This window comes from Oryctolagus cuniculus, chromosome 16, assembly GCF_964237555.1.
Source record: "Oryctolagus cuniculus chromosome 16, mOryCun1.1, whole genome shotgun sequence".
NCBI lineage: Eukaryota > Metazoa > Chordata > Mammalia > Lagomorpha > Leporidae > Oryctolagus > Oryctolagus cuniculus.
In genome coordinates, this window is record NC_091447.1 from 58,956,758 (window position 1) to 58,980,085 (window position 23,328).

At 74.9% G+C, this 23,328-nt stretch overlaps 1 protein-coding gene across 2 annotated transcripts; it reads left to right on the forward strand.

The window, feature by feature from the left end:
* The first annotated feature begins 3,574 nt into the window (after positions 1–3,574).
* On the forward strand, positions 3,575–23,008 carry CSNK1G2 (casein kinase 1 gamma 2). 2 transcript variants are annotated; one of them, XM_070058539.1, is made up of 12 exons: positions 3,575–3,822; positions 16,336–16,746; positions 19,228–19,268; positions 19,360–19,429; positions 19,559–19,707; positions 20,107–20,341; positions 21,405–21,490; positions 21,589–21,673; positions 21,770–21,918; positions 22,176–22,259; positions 22,330–22,436; positions 22,545–23,008. In XM_070058539.1, exons 2-12 carry the CDS (start codon positions 16,560–16,562, stop codon positions 22,597–22,599), a joined length of 1,248 nt encoding a protein of 415 aa, XP_069914640.1. In that variant the 5' UTR covers positions 3,575–3,822; positions 16,336–16,559; the 3' UTR covers positions 22,600–23,008. The 2 variants fall into 2 exon arrangements, with proteins under 2 accessions (XP_069914640.1, XP_069914639.1); XM_070058538.1 differs by lacking the exon at positions 3,575–3,822 and having other exon boundaries at positions 16,408–16,746; positions 19,360–19,707.
* The last annotated feature ends 320 nt before the right edge of the window (positions 23,009–23,328 follow it).

A 23,328-nucleotide genomic window follows, 5' to 3' on the forward strand; every position in this document is an offset into this window, starting at 1 on the left:
CGCCCCGTCCACCTCTCACTGGCTACGCCCACCCTGGCTCCCATCAGGTGACATCAGGGGCAGTTTGGGGTGAAGGGGGCAGGAGGCCCAGGCCCCAGCGCCGTGTCCACAGGGTGGCACCTCGGTGTCTAGCGTTGGGATTGGCCACTGCTCCTTGGGGCCCACGGTGGGGCAGCTCCCCAGCCGGCCCCAGGGTGCCCGGCGAGGACTGCCCAGGGGCCTCGGGCACAGGTGGACGGACGCCGACGCCCAGTGTGGGCGAGGAGCAGGCACAGGCTGGCCCGCCTCCCACTGGCTGAGTCGTGGGTTCCCGTGGTGCGTCCATGAGGGCAGTGGTCAGTCCCAGCTGACCCACGATGGCAGGACCCTGGGGGGAGGGCGCTGGCGACCTACGCTTGGCCACACGGCCGCTGTCGGCCCCTCCCCCCCCCCCCCCCCCCCCCCGTGCAAAGTCAGCACTCAGGTTTAGGAATGACTGGAGAGGCAGAGCAATGGGGGGGGGGGCGGAGGGAGAGAGGGAGGGAGGGGGAGAGGGAGACAGGGAGGGGGAGAGGGAGGGAGAGAGAGGGAGAGAGGAGGGAGAGGGAGGGAGAGAGGGAGGGAGAGGGAGGGAGAGGAGGGGAGGAAGGGGAGAGAGAGGAAGGGGAGGGAGAGAGGGAGGGAGGGGGAGAGGAGAGAGAGGAGGGAGAGAGGGAGAGGGAGGGAGGGGGAGGGAGAGGGAAGGGGAGGGAGAGAGGGGAGGGGGAGAGACAGGGAGGGAGGGAGAGGAGGAGGGAGGGCGGAGGGAGAGGGGGAGAGAGGGAGAGGAGGGGGAGAGAGAGGGAGAGGAAGGGAGAGGGGGAGGAGAGGGAGGGAGACAGGGAGGGGAGAGAGGGAGGGGGAGGGGAGGGAGAGGGAGGGAGACAGAGAGGGAGAGGAAGGGAGAGGGGGAGGGAGAGGGAGGGAGACAGGGAGAGGAGGAAGAGGAAGGGAGGGGGGAGGGAGAGAGGGAAGGGGGGAGGGAGAGAGGGGAGGGGGAGAGAGGGAGGGAGAAAGGGAGGGAGAGGGAAGGAGAGGGAGGGGGAGGGAGGGAGTCTCCCGCCCACTGATTCACTCCCCGAGCTGTGCCAGGCCAGAGCCAGGAGCTCCCTGGGTCTCCTGTGGGCGGCCGGCCGGGTCACAGCTTCGCCCACTGCCGCGTGGAGCGCGGGGGAGGCGCCGGGGCCCCCACCCGCGGCTGTGCGGAGGTCCCCGCGCGGCCGTCTCGCCCCACACCGAGCGGCCGTGAGCTCACGCATCCATCCCTCGGCCCTGCAGACTGGAGCCCGCGGAGCCGGCACGGGCGCCTGCCGCGTGGAGAGGACACGCGGGATCGCGGGGGTGGGGAGGAAGAGGGGCCTGGCAGGCACGGACGGGGCAGGGTGAGGACGGCGCAGCCCCACCTGGCTGTCCCGCCCAGAGACAGCACCCAGACGCCCGGGTGACACCCACAGACACCCCAGAGACAGCACCCACAGACACCTGGGTGACACCCACAGACACCTGGGTGACAGCACCCAGACGCCCGGGTGACACCCACAGACACCCCAGAGACAGCACCCACAGACACCTGGGTGACACCCACAGACACCTGGGTGACAGCACCCAGACGCCCGGGTGACACCCACAGACGCCCGGGTGACACCCACAGACACCTGGGTGACAGCACCCAGACGCCCCGGGTGACACCCACAGACACCTGGGTGACAGCACCCAGACGCCCGGGTGACAGCACCCAGACGCCCGGGTGACAGCACCCAGACACCCGGTGACAGCACCCACAGACACCTGGGTGATGGCACCCAGACGCCCGGGTGACACCCACAGACACCTGGGTGACGGCACCCAGACGCCCGGGTGACACCCACAGACACCTGGGTGACGGCACCCAGACGCCCGGGTGACACCCACAGACGCCTGGGTGACAGCACCCACAGATGCCCGGGTGACAGCACCCAGACGCCCCAGAGCACAGCACCCACAGACACCTGGGTGACACCCACAGACACCTGGGTGACAGCACCCAGACGCCCGGGTGACACCCACAGACACCTGGGTGACAGCACCCACAGACACCTGGGTGACACCCACAGACACCTGGGTGACACCCACAGACGCCCCAGAGCACAGCACCCAGACGGCCGGGTGACACCCACAGACGCCCAGGTGACAGCACCCAGACGCCCGGGTGACACCCACAGACACCTGGGTGACAGCACCCAGACGCCCGGGTGACACCCACAGACGCCCGGGTGACGGCACCCAGACGCCCGGGTGACACCCACAGACACCTGGGTGACAGCACCCAGACGCCCGGGTGACAGCACCGACACCCCAGAGACAGCACCCACAGACACCTGGGTGACACCCACAGACACCTGGGTGACAGCACCCAGACGCCGGGTGACACCCACAGACGCCCGGGTGACACCCACAGACACCTGGGTGACAGCACCCACAGACACCTGGGTGACACCCACAGACACCTGGGTGACAGCACCCAGACGCCCGGGTGACAGCACCCAGACACCTGGGTGACACCCACAGACGCCCGGTGACGGCACCCGCGGCCCCAGCGCTGGGCCTCGGCGCCCCGCCCGTGCGTTCTGGTCCCCGCTTTCCCTCGCGGGCCGGGGCTTCTCTCCCAGCGCCCCCCCCCGGCTGCCCTCCCTGACCACGCGCCCCAGGCCCCCACGCCAGCGGACCCACAGGGCTGAGGACTCCTGGGCACCCCTCGCGCCCCGGGGCGGACTTGGGTCCTGGGCCTTGGAGCACCCCGCACCCGGCGGAGCCCCCCACGCCTTGGCCAGTCGGCCCCTGTCCGAGTCTCCTGTCCAGCACGGGGCTGGGCAGCCCGTGGAAGGCTCCCGGCCCGGCCCCGGCCCCAGCTGGGCGCAGAGCTGCGCTGGCCAGTGGCCCGCGGTGACCCACTGCCCGGGCCTGGGGCCGCGGGGGCCGGGGCCACAGCCTTTCCGGCGCCCCCCGCTTCCGTCCCCACGGGGCTCGGACACCGAGAAACCCGCCCCACCCTCGGCCCACGGGGCCTGACCACTGCTCGGTGACCCGCCCGGCCCAGGAAGTCCAGGTGGGAAACCCCTCCTGCCCCGAGCCACACCACGTCCGGCCTCCCCCGCTCCCGGGCGCGCACGCCCCCCCGCCGGCCCCGCCTGCCCGTGACGTCAGGTGGCGAGACCGTGACGTCACAGACAGGCCGGCGGGCGCGGCGTCGGGGCGACCAGCCACGCGTCGTCATGGCGACCGCGAGGCGGGGCGGGCCCGGGCTGCGGCGGAAGCCACGCCCCCGGGGGGGTGGGCCAGGCGCTCGGCCCCGTCCCCACCCCGCGCGCACCCCCGCAGCCGCGTGTCTCCGCGTCCCAGAGCGGCAGCGGCGCGGAGTCTCGGCGCGGCCGCAAAGCGCGGCGCTCGTCGTGCCGCGCCAGCCGCTGTCGCAAAGCGGCGCGACGCCGCCCGGCCCCGCCGCGGCTCCGCCCCGCGCTGTGACGCGCCCGGCGCGCGCGCCCCAGCTGCGCCTGCGCAGAGGAGCGCGCAGGCCGCCGCCCCCCGCTGGCCGACGCTGGCGGCGTAAGGCGCGCGGGCCCGAGCGGGCGCGGCGGAGCGCGGCGAGCCCGGCGCCTCCCGCCCCGAACATGCGGAGGCCGGCCCCGGCGGCGCGGGAGCCGGAGCGGGGGCCCGAGTGCGCGCCGCAGCCGGAGCCGGAGCGCGAGCGGGCGCGGGGCGCGGCGCGGAGGGCGGCGCGGCGCTGCTGAAGCCGGCCCGCCGCCCGCGGCCCTCGGCGGAGCCCAGGTAACGACGCGCGCGCCCGAGCGCCGCGGCCCGCGCGCCCCGCCCCCGGCCCCTCCCCCTCCCCCCGCGCGCCGCGCCCGGGGACCCCCGCCCCGCCAGGGCCCAGCGTCCCAGTGACGCCCCCCGCCCGGGGACCCTGCGCCCGGGACCCCACCCCACCCCCTCAGCCCCTGCGGACCCCTCCCCACGGACCAGCCCCCCGCCCCCCGGGACCCTGCGCCCGGGACCCCACCCCACCCCCTCAGCCCCTGCGGACCCCTCCCCACGGGGGCACTGCCCCACGGACCAGCCCCCGACCCCGGCAGGCCGGGTCCCGCGGCCCCTGCGCCCACGACCCCCGGGGCGGGCAGCGAGCCCCCGCGCACACCCTGCCCTGCGGCGGGCCCCGTGGTCCGGGCTCTGTCCCCCGCCGGCCGCTGCGGCCCCGGATGCCCCCGCACCTGTCTGCCCTCCCGCCCTGTGCTCGGAGCCCCCTGCCCACCTGGAGGGCCGGGACCCTCCGGCTCCGCACGCCGCGGTGCCCTCCCCGCCGGGGTCTGAGGCTTGAGTGGGGGGCCGGGGCCGGGGTCTGGCGGGGGGACCTGTTGCGGGTGCTCCGGGAACTCCCGGGCCGCGCCTCCCGCTTCCGCCCTGGCCACCGGCTTTGTTTTCCGGAAACGGGCGGGGAGGGCGGGGGCAGACGTCTGAGCGGCGGCGGCCCCCGCGCAGGGCCCTGCCGGGCCAGGTGGGCCGGGGGGCAGCCCCGGGCGCTGTAGGAGGGCGGCGGGTGGACAGGCCAGCGCGGCGGCCTGCTGGCTGCCGGGCGCCGTGGCTAGTGGGGGTGGGAGGACTGGCGGACCCGCGGACGCCCCTCCGGCTCTGGGGAGAGCCCAGCACCTAGCAGGGGTCAGCAAGGGGGGAGGGGCGCCCGGCCACTCTGGCCCCACCCTGGGCGGGGCCTCTGGCTGCATCCTCAGGTTTGAGGGGGGAAGTTGGGTTCTGCCAGCGCCGTGTCGGAATCTGCACCCAAACGCCTGGGCAGCACACGCCTGGCAGGGACCCCCGAGGTGCGCCCGGCCCAGCAGGGACCCCCGAGGTGCGCCTGGCCCAGCAGGGACCCCCGAGGTGCGCCCTGCCCAGCAGGGACCCCCGCGTGTGTACCTGGCCCAGCGGGGACCCCGGGTGTGTACCTGGCCCAGCGGGGACCCCCGGGTGTGTACCTGGCCCAGCGGGGACCCCCGGGTGTGTACCTGGCCCAGCAGGGACCCCGGGTGTGTACCTGGCCCAGCGGGGACCCCCGGGTGTGTACCCGGCCCAGCGGGGACCCCCGAGGTGCGCCCGGCCCAGCAGGGACCCCGGGTGTGTACCTGGCCCAGCAGGAACCCCGGGTGTGTACCTGGCCCAGCAGGGACCCCCGGGTGTGCGCCCGGCCCAGCAGGGACCCCCGAGGTGCGCCCGGCCCAGCAGGGACCCCCGCGTGTGTACCTGGCCCAGCAGGGACCCCCGGGTGTGTACCTGGCCCAGCGGGGACCCCGGGTGTGTACCTGGCCCAGCGGGGACCCCCGGGTGTGTGCCCGGCCCAGCAGGGACCCCCGGGTGTGTACCTGGCCCAGCAGGGACCCCCTAGATGCGCGCTGGCCAGCCGAGCAGGGACCCCCGGGTGTGTGCCCGGCCCAGCAGGGACCCCCAGGCGTGTACCTGGCCCAGCAGGGACCCCCCGGGTGTGCCCGGCCCAGCAGGGACCCCCAGGCGTGTACCTGGCCCAGCGGGGACCCCCGGGTGTGTGCCCGGCCCAGCGGGGACCCCCGGGTGTGTACCCGGCCCAGCAGGGACCCCGGGTGCGCCCGGCCCAGCAGGGAGGCTGGACCTGTCTGTGGAGGGGTGGGAGGAGCTAGCCCCCTCCCCCGAGCGGTCACGGTGCCCGGGCCAGGCGGGACCTCCCCGTGTACCCATGGCTTCCTCTCCGGCCGCCAGCACAGTGAAGGGCGAGGGTGGCCGCAGCGCCCTGGGCAGCGCCGGCTCTGAGTGACAGTTCAGGCTTCCAGACTCCTTGTCTGTCTCAGCCGCACAGCGGGAAGTGGGCTCGGGCCTGCACCAGCCGGGGGGCCAGCACCAGCCGGGGGGCCTGCACCAGCCGGGGGGCCTGCACCAGCCCGGGGGGGGGGACCTGCACCAGCCGGGGGGCCTGCACCAGCCCGGGGGGCCAGCACCAGCCGGGGGAGGGGGCCTGCACCAGCCCGGGGGGCCAGCACCAGCCGGGGGAGGGGGCCTGCACCAGCCGGGGGGCCTGCACCAGCCGGGGGGGGCCAGCACCAGCCGGGGGGCCAGCACCAGCCGGGGGGGGCCAGCACCAGCCGGGGGGGGGACCTGCACCAGCCCGGGGGACCTGCACCAGCCGGGGGGGCCAGCACCAGCCCGGGCCTCCGTGGGGGCAGTGGGTGCAGCCTGGTCCGGCCTCGGTGCCCGACGTGTGTCCAGGGCGCCGTGGTCACTGGACTTCGCTGGGCTGCGGGTCAGACGGGCCGCAGCGGCGTCCGGTGGCCGTGGCCGTGGCCGGCCGGGCCGTGGGGGGATCTGCTGCGGTGGGGGCCGGGCGGGCAGTGAACCAGGCCGGGAGGCTGCCTGTGCCCACGGGGCCCAGGCAGGGGCGACGCTGAGCAGGGCGCCCCGAGCGGGCAGCTCCGTGGCCGCTTCCTGCCCCAGGCGGGGCCGTGCCGCGCGGAGGAAGTTGGGGCCCCCGGGCCTGGCTTGTGGCGAGCAGGACCTGGGGCCCCTCCCCGCCCTGCCGCCAGCCTTTCTGGGTCCACCTGCGCCCTCCCTCGCCGCCCAGGGCGGAGGTGCGCGGTGGACCTGGCTGTCTGTGAGCCCTCGCTGGGCCGGGCGCCGCCCCGTGGGCCTGGCCTGCTGGGGGTGGGGATCCAGGCTGACGCTGGCACAGAGCAGGGCTCCGGGGGCCCGGGGCGCCCACCTGCCTGAGCTGCCTGTCCCCACCCCGTGCCTGGTCACCTGCCAGGTGGCTGTGTGGCCCAGGGCCCCTGTCTGCTCTGAGGGACCCGGTGTCCACCCTGCACGGGTGCAGGCCGTGTGGCCCTCGGCCGTCCCCAGGCTCCTGTCCACGTGGTGTGCCGAGCCCCCGGCCAGCACACTGGGAGAGGCAGGTGCCTGGTGCGGGTGGGGCGGCCAGTGGCTACGGGGCCGCCCCCGGGAGTGCCCTGGGAGGAAGGGCATGGTGGGGACCGGGAGCCACCGTCAGGGCAGCAGAGGCCACAGCCCCGGTCAGAGGCGACCGCTGGCCGTGGCCACGTTGAAGGCAGAGCTGTGGTTCCGCCCTGGTCCAGGGTCGTGTGGAGCCACTGGAGGCGGCCCCGTGTGCGGCCCCAGCCCTCTGCAGTGGGCCCAGGCCCCCGTGTGCAGCGTCCGCCCTCTGCAGTGGGCCCAGGCCCCGTGTGCGGCCCCCACCCTCTGCAGTGGGCCCAGGCCCCGTGCGCGGCCCCCGCCCTCTGCAGTGGGCGCAGGCCCCCGTGTGTGGCCCCCGCCCCCCCAGGCCCCGTGTGCGGCCCCCGCCCTCTGCAGTGGGCCCAGGCCCCGTGTGCGGCCCCCACCCTCTGCAGTGGGCCCAGGCCCCGTGCGCGGCCCCCGCCCTCTGCAGTGGGCGCAGGCCCCCGTGTGTGGCCCCCGCCCCCCCAGGCCCCGTGTGCGGCCCCCGCCCTCTGCAGTGGGCCCAGGCCCCCGTGTGCGGCCCCCGCCCCCCCAGGCCCCGTGCGCGGCCCCCGCCCTCTGCAGTGGGCCCAGGCCCCCGTGTGCGGCCCCCGCCCCCCCAGGCCCCGTGCGCGGCCCCGCCCGCAGGTCTGGGGCTTGTTCCCGGGTGACCCCAGGTGAGGTGGTGCCACCGTCGCCCGCGGCCCTGCCTGCATGTGGGTGTGAGCTCTCCCGGTCTCTGCGTCGTGGGCGCCTGCGGGTGTGTAGGGGGCCCTGCTGACCGGGGCCGCGCTGACTGGGGGTCGTGCCGGCCGGGGCCCTGCTGAACTGGTGCCGTGCTGTCTGTGAGCCCTGCTGACGACGGCTGTGCTGCCCGTGAGCTGTGCTGACTGGGGGCTGTGCTGACTGGGGGCCCTGCTGGCTGGGGGCCGTGCTGCCCGGGGGCCCTGCTGACTACGGCTGTGCTGACCTGGGGCCCTGCTGGCTGGGGGCCGTGCTGCCCAGGGGCCGTGCTGCCCGGGGGCTGTGCTTACGGTGGGCACTGTGGGTGTGTAGGGGCCGTGCCATCCATGGGCTGTGCTGACCGGGGTAAGCTGACTGGCATGGCTGACTGCGGCTATCTGACCCTGGGCCGTGCTGACCGGGGGCCTCGTGGGTGCTGTGTCGCAGGCCTGGCTCTGAGGGGCAGGGCGCTCCTCACTCGGACGCCTCCAGTGGGGGTCTCCAGGGACTAGGCAAGCGGGCTGGGCTGCGACACAGCGGTGGTGGGGGTGCACATGGGGCGAGGGGAGCCCCCGTCACGCTCGTCAAGGATGTGGTGCCTGGACTCAAAGTGGTCATGGCTGCCCGCAGGGGGTGCCAGGGACCTCGGCCACGGGGGGGTGGGGCAGAGCAGTCCTGGGGGGCCGTCGTGGCTGGGCCGTGGGTGTGCGGTCCCGGGGCCCTCATGGCTGGGCTGTGGTGTGCTGTCCCGGGGCCGTTGTGGCTGGGCCGTGGGTGTGCTGTCCCGGGGCCCTCGTGGCTGGCCGTGGTGTGCGGTCCCGGGGCCCTCGTGGCTGGGCCGTGGGTGTGCTGTCCCGGGGCCCTCGTGGCTGGCCGTGGTGTGCGGTCCCGGGGCCCTCGTGGCTGGGCCGTGGGTGTGCTGTCCCGGGGCCCTCGTGGCTGGCTGTGGTGTGCTGTCCCGGGGCCCTCGTGGCTGGCCGTGGGTGTGCGGTCCCGGGGCCGTCATGGCTGGCCGTGGTGTGCTGTCCCGGGGCCGTCGTGGCTGGGCCGTGGGTGTGCTGTCCCGGGGCCGTCATGGCTGGCCGTGGTGTGCTGTCCTGGGGCCGTCATGGCTGGGCCGTGGTGTGCGGTCCCGGGGGCCCTCGTGGCTGGCCGTGGTGTGCGGTCCCGGGGGCCGTCGTGGCTGGGCCGTGGTGTGCGGTCCCGGGGCCCTCGTGGCTGGGCCGTGGGTGTGCTGTCCCGGGGCCGTCGTGGCTGGCCGTGGTGTGCGGTCCCGGGGCCGTCGTGGCTGGGCTGTGGGTGTGCTGTCCCGGGGCCGTCGTGGCTGGCCGTGGTGTGCGGTCCCGGGGCCCTCGTGGCTGGGCCGTGGGTGTGCTGTCCCGGGGCCGTCGTGGCTGGCCGTGGTGTGCTGTCCCGGGGCCGTCGTGGCTGGCCGTGGTGTGCTGTCCCGGGGCCCTCATGGCTGGGCCGTGGGTGTGCGGTCCCAGGGGCCCTCGTGGCTGGGCTGTGGGTGTGCTGTCCCAGGGCCGTCGTGGCTGGGCCGTGGGTGTGCTGTCCCAGGGCCGTCGTGGCTGGGCTGTGGGTGTGCTGTCCCGGGGGCCGTCGTGGCTGGGCCGTGGGTGTGCGGTCCCAGGGGCCGTCATGGCTGGGCCGTGGGTGTGCTGTCCCGGGGCCCTCGTGGCTGGCCGTGGTGTGCGGTCCCGGGGCCCTCGTGGCTGGGCCGTGGGTGTGCTGTCCCGGGGCCGTCGTGGCTGGCCGTGGGTGTGCGGTCCCGGGGCCCTCATGGCTGGCCGTGGGTGTGCTGTCCCGGGGCCGTTGTGGCTGGCTGTGGTGTGCGGTCCCGGGGGCCGTCGTGGCTGGGCCGTGGGTGTGCGGTCCCGGGGCCCTCGTGGCTGGGCCGTGGGTGTGCTGTCCCGGGGCCCTCATGGCTGGCCGTGGGTGTGCTGTCCCGGGGCCGTTGTGGCTGGCCGTGGGTGTGCGGTCCCGGGGGCCCTCATGGCTGGCTGTGGGTGTGCTGTCCCGGGGCCGTTGTGGCTGGCTGTGGTGTGCGGTCCCGGGGCCCTCGTGGCTGGGCCGTGGGTGTGTGGTCCCGGGGCCCTCGTGGCTGGCCGTGGGTGTGCTGTCCCGGGGCCCTCGTGGCTGGCCGTGGGTGTGTACGTGGGACCTGTCACAGCCGAGATGCCGACTGTAGCCCCTGCTGTGCGAGCCGGGTGTGGCTTTGGCGGGCGTGGGCTGCGCGGGGACTCTGACCTCGCCGGGGCACAGCTGTCCCCCTGCCGTCCGCTGTGGCCACCGCGCCCTCCGCCAGCTCTGGTCAGGCAGCCTGCCTGTGCGTCGGCCGGGAGCCGCCTGCGGGGGTCCGAGGGCCGCTTCCCGTCCTTCTGAAGTCAGTTACTCAGGGGAGCCCCTCCCGCCCTCACTGTCCCCTCCCCAGGTGGCTGCCACCGCAGGGGCTGGGCCAGGCCGCAGCCAGGAGCCAGGGGCGCCACCCGGGGCTGCACGGCTCTCCCGGCCCCAGCAGGGAGCTGGATGGGACGTGAGCAGCCGGGCCTCCACCACATGGGATGCGGTGTGCCGCGGCACCGCCACGCGGCCCCACCCTGGCTCCCGTGGCAGCGTGGGCTCAGGGTCCTGTTACGCAGAGGCTGTGGGAGGAGGCGGCCGGGGGCGCCCCTGGCACTTCCGCGGGCCGCACCGGCCGGCCGTCTGTCCTGAAGGCCACTCGGGTCTGTGTTAGAGGACGGCGCCAGGCCCCCGCCCCTCCTTTACCGAAGGATCTGGTTTTACTGGGGCAGAGAGACGGGGGGGCTTCCATCCGCTGGGTCCTCCCCAAATGGCCACAGCGGCCGAGGCCGGAGCCTGGGCTCCATCCGGGTCTCCCCCGGGGGTGCAGAGGCCCCCGGACGTGGGCCATCGTCCGCTGCTTTCCAAGGCCATCAGAAGTGGAGCAGCCAGGCCGGGTCTCAAACCGGCGCCCGTATGGGATGTTGGCACTGCAGCGCCGGCTTTACCCGCTACACCACAGCGCCAGCCCGTTTTTCCTAAAGATTTATTTATTTATTTGAAAAGCAGAGTAACAGAGAGAGAGAGAGAGAGAGAGAGAGAGAGAGACGGGGGGGGTCTCCCATCTGCTGGGTCACTCCCCAGACGGCCCCGATTGCCGGAGCTGTGTCAGCCGCGAGCCAGGGGCGCCATCCGGGGCTCCCACGTGCGTGGCGGGCCATCAGTGCTGCTCGCGGTGCGTCAGCGGGGGGCCGGGTGGGAGCGGAGTGGCCAGGGCCCCCCGCCGTCCTCCCGGCCGGTCTGCGCCCAGCTCTTCCGAAGGCGGGCTTTGCTCCTGTGTGGCAGGCCTGTCGTGTTTACTCTTATTTATTTGGAGAGCAGAGAGGGGGACAGGCGATCTCTTGTCCCTAAATGGTCCTGAGGGCCAGGCCCAGGCCAGGCGCGTCGGGGCCTCCCTCGTGGGTGGCAGGGCCCAGGGTCCCAGGCAGCCGCGGCCACCTTGCCCAGGTTACAGAGGGCAGAGGCACAGAGGTCCTCCACCCGCTGGTCCACTCCCCAGATGGCCGCAACAGCCAGGGCCGCGCCGATCGGGCCAGGAGCTCCATCGGGGTCTCCCACGCGGGTGCAGGGGCCCAAGGACGTGGGCCATCGTCCGCTGCTCTCCCAGGCCACAGCAGAGCCGGACCGGAAGTGGAGCAGCCGGGACTCGAACCAGCGCCCACGTGGGGTGTGGGCCTGCAGGCCGGGGCTTTACCTGCTGCGCCCAGCACCACCCACGCCTTATTCTCACCGCGGTGAGACCTGGACGGCAGCCGCCTGCCGTGGCATCCCAGCCGTGGCACCTGGTCCAGGCCAGGCTGCTTGTGCAGCTGCGAGGCGGCGGGGCCCCGCACCCCCACGGCAGACCCGGGGGGGGGGCTGGCTCCTGGCTTCAGCCTGGCCTGCCCCCCCCCCCGGGGCGTCTGGGGAGTGACCCAGCAAATGGAGGACCTTTCTGTCTCTCCACCTCTGTGTCGCTGTGCCTTTCAAAATAAAGAAACCTACAGTAAGAGTCCAGGGCCGACCTCGTCCCGCTGTCTACAGGAGGGGCCGTGGGTTCAGCCCTGGCGTGGCGGCCATGGCCGGCACTCTGCGTGTGGCTCCCGGCATGCCGAGACCCGGGTCCTGCTCTCTTGGGCAGGATGAGCAGGGCAAGGGCCCCGAGTTCCCTGGGTTACGGGGCGGCCCACAGGCAGGGACCGCCCACCCCCGCCCCCCGCCCCTGTGGGCTCCGCCTCACCCCTGTGGGCTCCGCCCCGCCCCTGTGGGCTCCACCCCACCCCTGTGGGCTCCTCCCCCACCCTGTGGGCTCCGCCCCGCCCCTGTGGGCTCCACCCCGCCCCTGTGGGCTCCTCCCCCACCCCGTGGGCTCTGCCCCCCTCCCCCCGCCCCTGTGGGCACCGCCTCACCCCTGTGGGCTTCTCCCCCACCCCGTGGGCTCTGCCCCCCTCCCCCCGCCCCTGTGGGCTCCGCCTCGCCCCTGTGGGCTCTGCCTCACCCCTGTGGGCTCTGCCCCCTCCCCCCGCCCCCGTGGGCTCCGCCTCACCCCTGTGGGCTCCGTCTCACCCCTGTGGGCCCTGCCCCCCCCGTGGGCTCCGCCCCCCGGGCCCTGCCCCACCCCTGTGGGCTCTGCTCCCGCCCCTGTGGGCTCTGCTCCCGCCCCTGTGGGCTCCACCTCGCCCCTGTGGGCCCTGCCTCACCCCTGTGGGCACCGCCTCACCCCTGTGGGCTCCTCCCCCACCCCATGGGCTCTGCCCCCCTCCCCCCGCCCCTGTGGGCTCCGCCTCGCCCCTGTGGGCTCCGCCTCGCCCCTGTGGGCTCCGCCTCACCCCTGTGGGCCCTGCCCCCCCCGTGGGCTCCGCCCCCCGGGCCCTGCCCCACCCCTGTGGGCTCTGCCCCCTCCCCCCGCCCCCGTGGGCTCCGCCTCACCCCTGTGGGCTCCGCCTCACCCCTGTGGGCCCTGCCCCCCCCCGTGGGCCCTGCCCCCCCCCGTGGGCTCTGCCCCCTCCCCCCGCCCCTGTGGGCTCCGCCCCGCCCCTGTGGGCTCTGCCCCCTCCCCCCGCCCCCGTGGGCTCCACCTCACCCCTGTGGGCCCTGCCCCCCCCGTGGGCTCCGCCCCCCAGGCCCTGCCCCACCCCTGTGGGCTCTGCTCCCGCCCCTGTGGGCTCTGGGCTGGGGCTGTGCAGCTGATGTCAGCGCAGGGACTGTGACATCACTGTCAGCCCGCAGAAGGGGTTCCCGGGCCCTGCAGCGGGGAGCCGGCCTGGCCCTGGAAGATGGGGGGCTGCGGCAAGAGCAGGGCAGGTAACCGCCCGAGGTGGGCACTGCGTCGGGAGGGCGGCCAGCCCCCAGCTCTGGGCCCTGAGGGTCAGGTGCAGGCCACGCCCGACCTGGCAGCCCTCCCCGGGATGGCTATTTTTAGCTCCGGCATCTCTGGGCTGTACTGGGGTCACCCCGCCTCGGTCAGGTGTGGCCTGAGCATGGGGGCGCCTGCCCGCGCCCCGCCCCTCCCTGGTCCAGTCTGGCCTTGTTCCAGGGGCCCGGCACCCGGGAGGGCCGGGCGTGATGGGCTCCGTGCCGGCGTTGCCCCCGCACAGCCTGTCGAGTCTGGGTCGGTGCTCGGGGCCGGGACCCAGGCTCAGGGCTGGGGGCCGTGATGTGCTCGGGGCCGGGACCCAGGCCCAGGGCTGGGGGCCGTGATGTGCTCGGGGCCGGGACCCAGGCTCAGGGCTGGGGGCCGTGATGTGCTCGGGGCCGGGACCCAGGCCCAGGGCTGGGGGCCGTGATGTGCTCGGGGCTGCTGTGGGGACCCAGGCTCAGGGCTGGGGGGCCGTGATGTGCTGGGGGCTGGGACCCAGGCTCAGGGCTGGGGGCCGTGATGTGCTGGGGGCTGCTGTGGGGACCCAGGCTCAGGGCTGGGGGCCGTGATGTGCTCGGGGCTGCTGTGGGGACCCAGGCTCAGGGCTGGGGGGCCGTGATGTGCTGGGGGCTGGGACCCAGGCTCAGGGCTGGGGGCTGTGATTTGCTCGGGGCTGCTGTGGGGACCCAGGCCCAGGGCTGGGGGGCTGTGATGTGCTGGGGGCTGCTGTGGGGACCCAGGCCCAGGGCTGGGGGGCCGTGATGTGCTCGGGGCCGGGACCCAGGCCCAGGGCTGGGGGGCCGTGATGTGCTCGGGGCCGGGACCCAGGCCCAGGGCTGGGGGCCGTGATGTGCTCGGGGCTGCTGTGGGGGGCCCAGGGCTGGGGGCCGTGATGTGCTCGGGGCCTCTCCTGGGTGGGGTCGCTGCTGCCCTGCCCCACACCTGCCTGCTCTAAGCGCCGGCGGCCCCTCCTGGTCCCGCGGGGCTGGCGGGTGCCCCTGGTTAGGTCTGGGGGCACGTGTGGGGTCTGCCTCCTCCACGGCCGTGGGCAGCGCCCCAGGCTGGTGGCCGACACCCCGGCAGGTGGGACCTGAGCGTGCGGGTACGAGGTGTCTGGCCCTGCCCGCCCCAGCTCGGAGCCCCCTCTGGGCGTGGATAGGAGTCTTCCCCTGAGTGGTCAGTGCCCGTGGACAGAGCCGTCCCTGTGGCCAGGGCGGGGTCCCAGAGTCGGGGCCTCCACTGGGGAGCTGGCATTGCATGGGGTCCAAGCCTGGGGACCTGAACCAGCCTGCGTGTGGGAGGTCCGGCCTGGGTGTGTGAGGGCCTGGCCTGGGTGTGTGAGGTCTGCTCTGGGTGTGCGAGGTCTGGCCTGGGTGTGCGAGGTCTGGCCTGCGTGTGGAGGCCCTGCCCTGGGTGTGCGAAGGCCTGGCCTGGGTGTGTGAGGGCCTGCCCTGGGTGTGCGAAGGCCTGCCCTGGGTGTGGGAGGTCTGGCCTGCGTGTGGAGGCCCTGGCCTGGGTGTGCGAGGCCTGGCCTGGGTGTGCGAGGCCCTGCCCTGGGTGTGCGAGGCCCTGGCCTGCGTGTGCGAGGCCTGGGCTGCGTGTGGAGGCCCTGCCTGGGTGTGCGAGGCCTGGGCTGCGTGTGGAGGCCCTGCCTGGGTGTGCGAGGTCTGCCCTGCGTGTGTGAGGGAGGTCTGCCCTGGGTGTGGAGGCCCTGTCCTGGGTGTGCGAGGTCTGGCCTGCGTGTGTGAGGGAGGTCTGCCCTGGGTGTGCGAGGTCTGGCCTGTGTGTGGAGGCCCTGCCCTGGGTGTGCGAGGCCCTGCCCTGGGTGTGGAGGCCCTGCCCTGGGTGTGCGAGGCCCTGCCCTGGGTGTGCGAGGCCTGGTCTGGGTGTGCACCTCTAGGCCGTGGCTGTAGGTGCTGGCTCTCGGGGATGGCCCCAGGCTGGCTGTCCGCACACTTGCTGAGTGTGGGACCCGGGCAGCGCCACCTGGGAGGTCTCCCAGATGGTGGGCAGGTGGGGGCTGGGCGTCCTCCGGAGAGGGAGGCACTGGGGGCCCAGCCCAGTCAGCCCTGCTGGGTACGGCCCCAGGACACGGCAGGGCCCGGGAGACGGGGAGGGCGGTGGCCGGCTGGACACATGGTGGAGGCTGGGGGGGGTTGTGGGGGGGGCGCGTTGGCCTGGGGCTGCTGCCTGCAGCTCGTCCCGCCTCCCGCAGACGCCGTGGGTGGACCCCAGGGCTGGGGGCAGCTGGGGGTGGAGTGGACGCTTTGCTGACCTGCACGTGGGGGCCCTGGCGTGTCTCCCCGCGCTGGGGCGGCTCCTCCGTCAGGCGAGGGGAGGCGGGACCCAGGAGTCTGCTGTCTGGGGGCCCTGGGCAGTGGGGCAGCTGGGTTGCCGCGGCCCCCGGCCGGCTCTGCTGGCCCAGCAGGGTGGGCCGAGTGGCCGTGGGGGTGGGGCCGTGGTAGACCCTGGCGGCTGGGGAAGCCCACGCAGACAGGTGCGCACTGGCGGATGGCGGATGGGGGCGCCTTCCCTGCCTCCCCCGGACCGGTCTCTGCTCAGTGCCACGCCCAGCGCTCCCGAAGCCCCAGCTGGGGGCCGGCTGGGGGGCGGAGCAGCTGGGGCCGGCTGGGGGGCGGGGGTCCTCGTCCTGCGGGGGTCCTCGTGCCGGGGAGGGGGGTCCTCGTCCCGGGGATCCTTCGCCTTCTCGCTGGCCAGGCTGGTGCCTCCCGGGCTGATTCTGACGGTGGGGACGGGGGCGGAGCAGGAGAGGCTGGATGGGGGGGCACGGCCCGAGGCGGGAGCAGGGGCGGGACGGCCGGGCGGGAGCAGGGGCGCGGCTCCCGGCGGCTCTGCACAGGGCCCGTGCGCACTGCTCTGCCAAAGGCCAGTGGTGGGTGCAGCCTGCGCCGGGCTTCCCACCTGTGGGGTTTCCCGGCCGAGGACACGGACAGTGGCCGGGTTCAGGAGGGGGGCCGAGGGTGGGGTCCCGGCCGTCCCAGGCCCTGCGCTGAGTGCCGGACCCCTCCCCTCTGGCTGTGCCCCACCGTCCCTCCTAGACTCGCCCGCTGCCCTCAGCCCCACGACCCCCAGTGGCTGCTGGGAAAACCGCCCGGCCAGGGCACCCCTGCGGCTCGGTGCCCGGCTGCCCCGCCCCTCCCCGGTCAGGTGGCCGCGGGCCCTGGGTTTACCCTGTGCCTGTCTCTCCGCAGCTGGGGGCCACGAGATCTGAGGTGCCGGGACCGCCAGCAGCATGTCTCCTGTGCCCGAGAGCCACCCTGAGACCACCGAGATGCGCGCCACGGCCGGGCCCGCGAGGGTGCGCGTGCCCGCCGGCGCGGGGCTGTGGTAGCCGCCGCGAGCCCGCGCCTCAGCCGTCCGCAGCCTTGGCGTTGGTGTGGCAGTCACCGTGGAGAGGCCAGGGTACCACAAACTTATGGATTTGGACAAGAAAGGAGGGAGAGGGGAGTTGGAAGAGGGCCGGAGGATGTCCAGGAGCGGCGGGGCCCGGAGCAGCCACAGCGCGCGCACCTCGGGGGCCAGCTCGGGGGTCCTGATGGTGGGCCCCAACTTCCGAGTCGGCAAGAAGATAGGCTGTGGCAACTTCGGGGAGCTTCGCCTAGGTGAGCCCCGCGCGGCGGCCGGCGGGGACCGGGGCGCGGGCGGGACTTGGAGTGCGCCCCGGGGGGCGGGGGGCGGGGGGCAGGGGCAGAGGCCTGCCCTGGTCAGCTCCGGCGGTGTCCGGTGTGAGTTCTGGCGCTCCCTGCCTCCCTCCCGCCTGCCCCACCTGAACAGGGCGTGCGGTTGAAGCCTGGTGGGCTGCCTGGCAGGTGCGGGTGAGCGGGCTGGCGTGGGCCTGGGGGAGCTCCCGGGGTGGCCGGCGTCCTGGCCAGGAGTGCGCGGCCCCGCGAGCAGGCTCTCAGCTCGGGCCGGCAGGTGTCCCGTGGGTGCCGGCGCTGCCCGCGGCCCCTCCCGAGCCCCTCCTGGCGCAGCGTCTCCCGTCCCCGTCCTCCACATTGTGCCCTTGGTTTCAGAGTGTGCGGGGTTTAGGCACGGTCTGCTTTTAATTAAAATTCCAGATGTTTGAGATGTATTTATTGAAAGGCAGAACGATAGAGAAAAATCTTCATCACTGGTCCCCTCCCCAAACGGACCGCGGCGGCCAGGACTGGGCCGGAGCCGGCACGCGGCGACGGCCGCCCCGCGGTGTGGCTTTAGGGTCATGGCTTCCTTCCGGTTCGCTCCCCGGGTGAGCCCAGCGGCCAGCCCGGGAGCCACCGCGTGGCCACCTGTCCAGGTGCGTGGGCTGCAGCTGGGCCCAGGCGATGCGCGCGTGCTGCCCCGGGGCCGCTGACCGCCCCCGGGACCCGCTCAGCCGCCGCGACGGGGCAGTCGCTGCACTCCAGGCCGTCTCGCACTCGGACGTTGGGCGGGGCTTCAGTTAAGGCTGCCTGTGTCCGTCTGTCCGTCCGTCTGTATGCATGTCTGTATGTATGCGTGTCTATGTATGTGTGCATGTCTGTGTGTCTGTATGTCTATATGTATGTCCGTCTGTATGTATGTATCTATGTATGTCTATGTGTGTCCGTCCGTCTGTACGCATGTCTGTCTGTATGCATGTCTATGTGTGCATGTTTCTGTATGTATGTCCGTCTCTGTCTGTCTGTCTGTCTCTATGTCTGTCTGTATGCGTCGGAAGGCAGCGAGGGAGAGAGGCTTAAGTCCTGAGCGAGTTTGAAGTGATGGCTCCTTCCAGTCCACACCCGGGGTCCCGGCTCGTTTACCTGGAGGGAGCTGGGAGCCCCGGGGCGGGGCTGGCTTGAGCCGGAGCAGGCTGGGAACACGCCAGCCTGAATTCTAGCTTTTTTGCACCAAAGTAAACTTCCCCTTTGACTCCGGCTTCCCTGGAGCCCCCCGCGCTCCCCGTCTCGCCGCGGGGTGGCTCCCGCACAGCCCCAGCGTGAACCCCGTGGCTCAGGGCGGTCTCCAGCCCCGCGGCCGGCTCCGGGGCTCTCAGCCCTCGCAGTGTCCCCACGAGGCCCCGCCGCCCCTCTCGCCCACGGGGCCTGCGTGAGGCCGGGAGCCCAGAGCCGAGCTCCTGCCGGGCTGCCCCGCGGAGACGGGCGACGCTGTGGCCAAATGCAGGACCGGCGGGCAGAGAGGCGCAGCCGGGTCACGGGGGGCGCGCCAGCCGCAGGCCGGGGTCGCTGGCAGCCGTCCATAGGGACGCGTCAACGCCTGGACAAGGCTTGGGGCGAGGCCGCGGCCCAGCACGCGCGGAGGCGCCCGGGCGTCCCGGCGGCCGCAGGTGCACTGCCCCAGGCTCACCGCCAGCCCTGTAGACCTTCGGGTCCCACCGCGCGCCCTGCGCATGCGCAGCCCCGGGGCAGCCGCGAAGGCCCAGGCGCTGGGGCCCCTGGCACCCACACGGGAGACCCGACGGGGCCCACACGGGACTTCGGCCTGGCCCAGCCCTGCCTGTCGCAGGCATTTGGGGAGCAAACCAGCGCTGGCAGCGCTCTGCCTCTCGGGGCACGCAGAGCCTGGGTGTCCCCGGGGCTGAGGTCCTGTGCGCGCGCCTTGTGCGGCCTGGAGCGGGAGGAAGCCGGGGCAGGCCCGCGGGGACGGTCACAGCCCGAGCCGAAGCCGGGCGAGCTGTGCGTGGCCCTGGAGAGCGGGGCCCCGCGGGCCAGCGCAGCCAGCACCTCTGGGACCGGAGCCCCGCGCCGTGCGCTGTGATGGGAGGTGGCCTCGGGGGGCCCACGGGAGCTGGGTCGGCGTCGCCATGGCGCGAAGCCGCGTGAAGACGCACAGGCTCTTACGCACCAGGGCTGGGCGGCCTGGGCCTCGGGGCGCCCGGGGCGGGCGGGGGGCGCGCCCTTGCCTCCCGCCTGTTGGGCAGGCACTGGAGCGAGGCTGCCCCGCCGAGGCTCTGCCCTGTCCCCGCCCGGCTGTGCTGGCCAAGCCGGGGCTGCGCCGGCCGGGGCAGGTGTGCACGGCTGTCCTGTCGGGCCTCCGACCCAGGGCGGGGTCGCTGGTGGCTCCCGCCGGTCCGCCTGGGGCCGGGCCGGGCCTGCCGCCCTGACCGCGCCTCTGTCCCGCAGGGAAGAATCTGTACACGAACGAGTACGTGGCCATCAAACTGGTGAGTGCGCCCCCCCCCCCCCCCCGTTCACTACAAGCGTCAGGCCTGGGCCCGGCCGCTGCCTCACGGCGCCCGCCCCGCCCCTCCCCAGGAGCCCATCAAGTCCCGGGCGCCGCAGCTGCACCTGGAGTACCGCTTCTACAAGCAGCTGAGCACGGCAGGTAGGCGGGCGGGGCGGGGCGGGCCGGGGGCGGGGCTGGGGGCGTGGCCGGGGGCGGGGCCGGGGGCTGGGGGCGTGGCCGGGCCGGGCCGGCCGCAGGCACCGCCCGCCACGCCGCGCTTGCCCGCAGAGGGTGTCCCGCAGGTGTACTACTTCGGCCCGTGCGGCAAGTACAACGCCATGGTGCTGGAGCTGCTGGGGCCCAGCCTGGAGGACCTGTTCGACCTGTGCGACCGCACCTTCACGCTCAAGACCGTGCTCATGATCGCCATCCAGCTGGTGCGGGGGGCGGGGCGGGGCGGGGCCTGCGCATGGCCCGGGGCTGGGGAGGGCGGGGCCATGGGGGCGGGGCCTGCGCTTGGCCCGGGGCTGGGGAGGGCGGGGCCATGGGGGCGGGGCCTGCGCTTGGCCCGGGGCTGGGGAGGGCGGGGCCGTGGGGGCGGGGCCGTGGGCTTGGCCCGGGGCTGGGGAGGGCGGGGCCATGGGGGCGGGGCCGTGGGCTTGGCCCGGGGCTGGGGAGGGCGGGGCCGCGGGCGGGGCGGGCCGTGGGGGCGCACGGGAGGGCGGGGCCGGGTCTGGGGAGGCCGGGTCCGTGGGGCGGAGCCGTGGGCGGGGCGGGCCGGTGGGGGCACGGGAGGGCGGGGCGGGTCCGTGGGGCTGAGCCGCGCCCCCGCGCAGATCTCGCGCATGGAGCACGTGCACACCAGGAGCCTCATCTACCGCGACGTGAAGCCGGAGAACTTCCTGGTGGGCCGGCCGGGCTCCAGGCGGCAGCACGCGATCCACATCATCGACTTCGGGCTGGCCAAGGAGTACATCGACCCCGAGACCAAGAAGCACATCCCCTACCGCGAGCACAAGAGCCTCACGGGCACGGCGCGCTACATGAGCATCAACACGCACCTGGGCAAGGGTGAGGGGCGGGGCGAGGGGGCGGGGCGAGGGCGAGGGGGCGGGGCGAGGGGGCACGGCGCGCTACATGAGGATCAACACGCACCTGGGCAAGGGCGAGGGGGCGAAGCGAGGGGGCGGGGGCGGGGTGAGGGGGCGGGGCGGGGCGCGCTACATGAGCATCAACACGCACCTGGGCAAGGGTGAGGGGGCGAGGGGCGGGGCGAGGGTGAGGGGGCGGGGCGCGCTACATGAGCATCAACACGCACCTGGGCAAGGGTGAGGGGGCGGGGCGGGGTGAGGGGGCGGGGCGAGGGGGCGAAGCGAGGGGGCGGGGGCGGGGCGAGGGGGCGGGGCGGGGCGCGCTACATGAGCATCAACACGCACCTGGGCAAGGGTGAGGGGGGGGGGCGGGGCGAGGGGGCGGGGGCGGGGCGAGGGGGCGGGGCGGGGCGCGCTACATGAGCATCAACACGCACCTGGGCAAGGGTGAGGGGGCGAGGGGCGGGGCGAGGGTGAGGGGGCGGGGCGCGCTACATGAGCATCAACACGCACCTGGGCAAGGGTGAGGGGGCGGGGCGGGGTGAGGGGGCGGGGCGAGGGGGCGAAGCGAGGGGGCGGGGGCGGGGCGAGGGGGCGGGGCGGGGCGCGCTACATGAGCATCAACACGCACCTGGGCAAGGGTGAGGGGGGGGGGCGGGGCGAGGGGGCGGGGGCGGGGCGGGCTGCGTGAGCATCAACACGCACCTGGGCAAGGGTGAGGGGGCGGGCGAGGGGCGGGGCGAGGGGCGGGGCGGGGCGAGGGGGCGGGGCGCGCTACATGAGCATCAACACGCACCTGGGCAAGGGTGAGGCGCGGCCACGCGGCCGGGGCGGGGCAGGGCGGGGTGAGCGTCCACACGGCCTGGGGCGGGGCGGAGCTACATGAGCATCAACACGCACCTGGGCAAGGGTGAGCGCGCGGCCACACGGCCTGGGGCGGGCTCCACGAGCGTCCACACGGCCTGGGCGGGGGTGAGGCGGGCGGGGCGGGGGCAGGCCCGACCCCCGGGCCCTCCCTGACCGCGCCCCGCCCCCACCCGCAGAGCAGAGCCGCCGCGACGACCTGGAGGCGCTGGGCCACATGTTCATGTACTTCCTGCGCGGCAGCCTGCCCTGGCAGGGGCTCAAGGTGCGGGCGGGGCGGGGGCGGGGCCTGGGCGGAGGCGGGGCGGGGGCGGGGCGAGGCCGGACCCCGCCCCCGCGCGCTGACCCGCCCCCCGCCCGCAGGCCGACACGCTCAAGGAGCGCTACCAGAAGATCGGAGACACCAAGCGCGCCACGCCCATCGAGGTGCTGTGCGAGAGCTTCCCAGGTGAGGGCGGGGCAGGGCGGGGAGGGGAGGGGAGGGACCCCGCCCCGCCCCCTACCCCGCCCCCGCGCGCCCCGCGAGCCGCCGCTCTGCCCGCAGAGGAGATGGCCACGTACCTGCGCTACGTGCGGCGCCTGGACTTCTTCGAGAAGCCGGACTACGACTACCTGCGCAAGCTCTTCACCGACCTGTTCGACCGCAGCGGCTTCGTGTTCGACTACGAGTACGACTGGGCGGGGAAGCCGCTGGTAGGTGGGCGGGGCTCCGGCGGGGCGGGGCTACGGCTGGGCGGGGAAGCCGCTGGTGGGTGGGTGGGGCTCCGGCGGGGCGGGGCAGCCGCTGGTGGGTGGGTGGGGCTCCGGCGGGGCGGGGCTTCGTGTTCCACTGGACTAGGAGCGGGCAGGAAGAGCACGGTAGGTGGGGGCGGCCGCGCTGCACGGGCGGGGGGCCGGGCCTGGGGCGGGGCTTGGCGCGGGCGCCGGCCCTGACGCGGCCGCCCCCGCAGCCCACGCCCATCGGCACCGTGCACTCGGACCTGCCCGCCCAGCCGCAGCTGCGGGACAAGGCACAGCCGCACAGCAAGAACCAGGTGAGGGCCGCCCAGGGCGCCGGGTGGGGGTGGGTGGGGGGCGCCGCCTGACGGACCCGCCGCCGCGCAGGCGCTCAACTCGACGAATGGGGAGCTGAACGCGGACGACCCCACGGCCGGTCACTCCAACGCCCCCATCACGGCCCCCGCGGAGGTGGAGGTGACCGACGACACCAAGTAAGGCCCCGCCCCCAGCCCCGCCCCGCCTCCCCCGCCCGGTGCCCCCCGCGCCCCGCCTGGTGCCCCCCGCGCCCCTCACGCCCACCGCCCGCGCCCCGCCCGCAGGTGCTGCTGCTTCTTCAAGAGGCGGAAGCGGAAATCCACGCAGCGGCGCACGTGAGCGGGGCCGCGGGGCGCGGGGTCGCCGCTGCGCGTTAGCCCGCGGCCGTCTGCGCCCGGCCCGGCCTCCCGAGCGCCCGCGTCCCGACCCGGCGCCGCGCGCATCTCGTCCGCCACGACCCCTCGATCCAAAGCCGTTTCCTCGAGGGGCCGGGCCCGGCGGGCGGGGGTCCCGCAGCCCGGGGGCCGCGGGGCGGGGCGCAGCCCAGGGCGCCGCCCCCCGCCCACAATGCTGCACCAAAGCCCCCAGACCCCGCTGCGGGGGACTCGCCTTACAGCCGGGCGGGGGCGGGCCGAGTCTGGTTCTCGCTTTACGTGTACAGAAATGGCGGCGACCTGCTCCGATGCTTCCTCGAAGCCATAGAACTTAGGGGCTTTTTGTAAAAAAATAAAAAACCGAAACAAAACCACCCTCGCGTACGCCCGTCATTCCGCGGGCGGCCTGGCCTGGACGGCGGCCCCCTCACCCCGCACCTGCCCGGCGCCCCGCAGCCGCCCGCCCGGAGGAGCCGCTTCCGGGAGGCGCTGGTTTGGAGAGGGGTCCGCGGCCAGGGGCGCCGGCCCGGGCGACCCACGGAGCATACGGAGCCCGCGCGTGGCGCCGGGCGCTGCCTCCCGCACCCCCCTGCCCTGCTCCCGCGCCAGCTCCTGGGAGGCGCAGCCACGCTGGTGTCCCCGGTCCCGGCCACCGCCGGCCCCTACGCTGCCTGGCCGGTGAGCCCAGGGCGGA

Coding starts and splice junctions, on each gene's coding strand:
- CSNK1G2 (XM_070058538.1), top strand. CDS start 16,560: ATGGATTTGGACAAGAAAGGAGGGAGAGGGGAGTTGGAAGAGGGCCGG. Junction 21,674..21,769: donor GCTGTGCGAGAGCTTCCCAG/GTGAGGGCGGGG, acceptor CTCTGCCCGCAG/AGGAGATGGCCACGTACCTG. Junction 21,919..22,175: donor ACTGGGCGGGGAAGCCGCTG/GTAGGTGGGCGG, acceptor CCGCCCCCGCAG/CCCACGCCCATCGGCACCGT.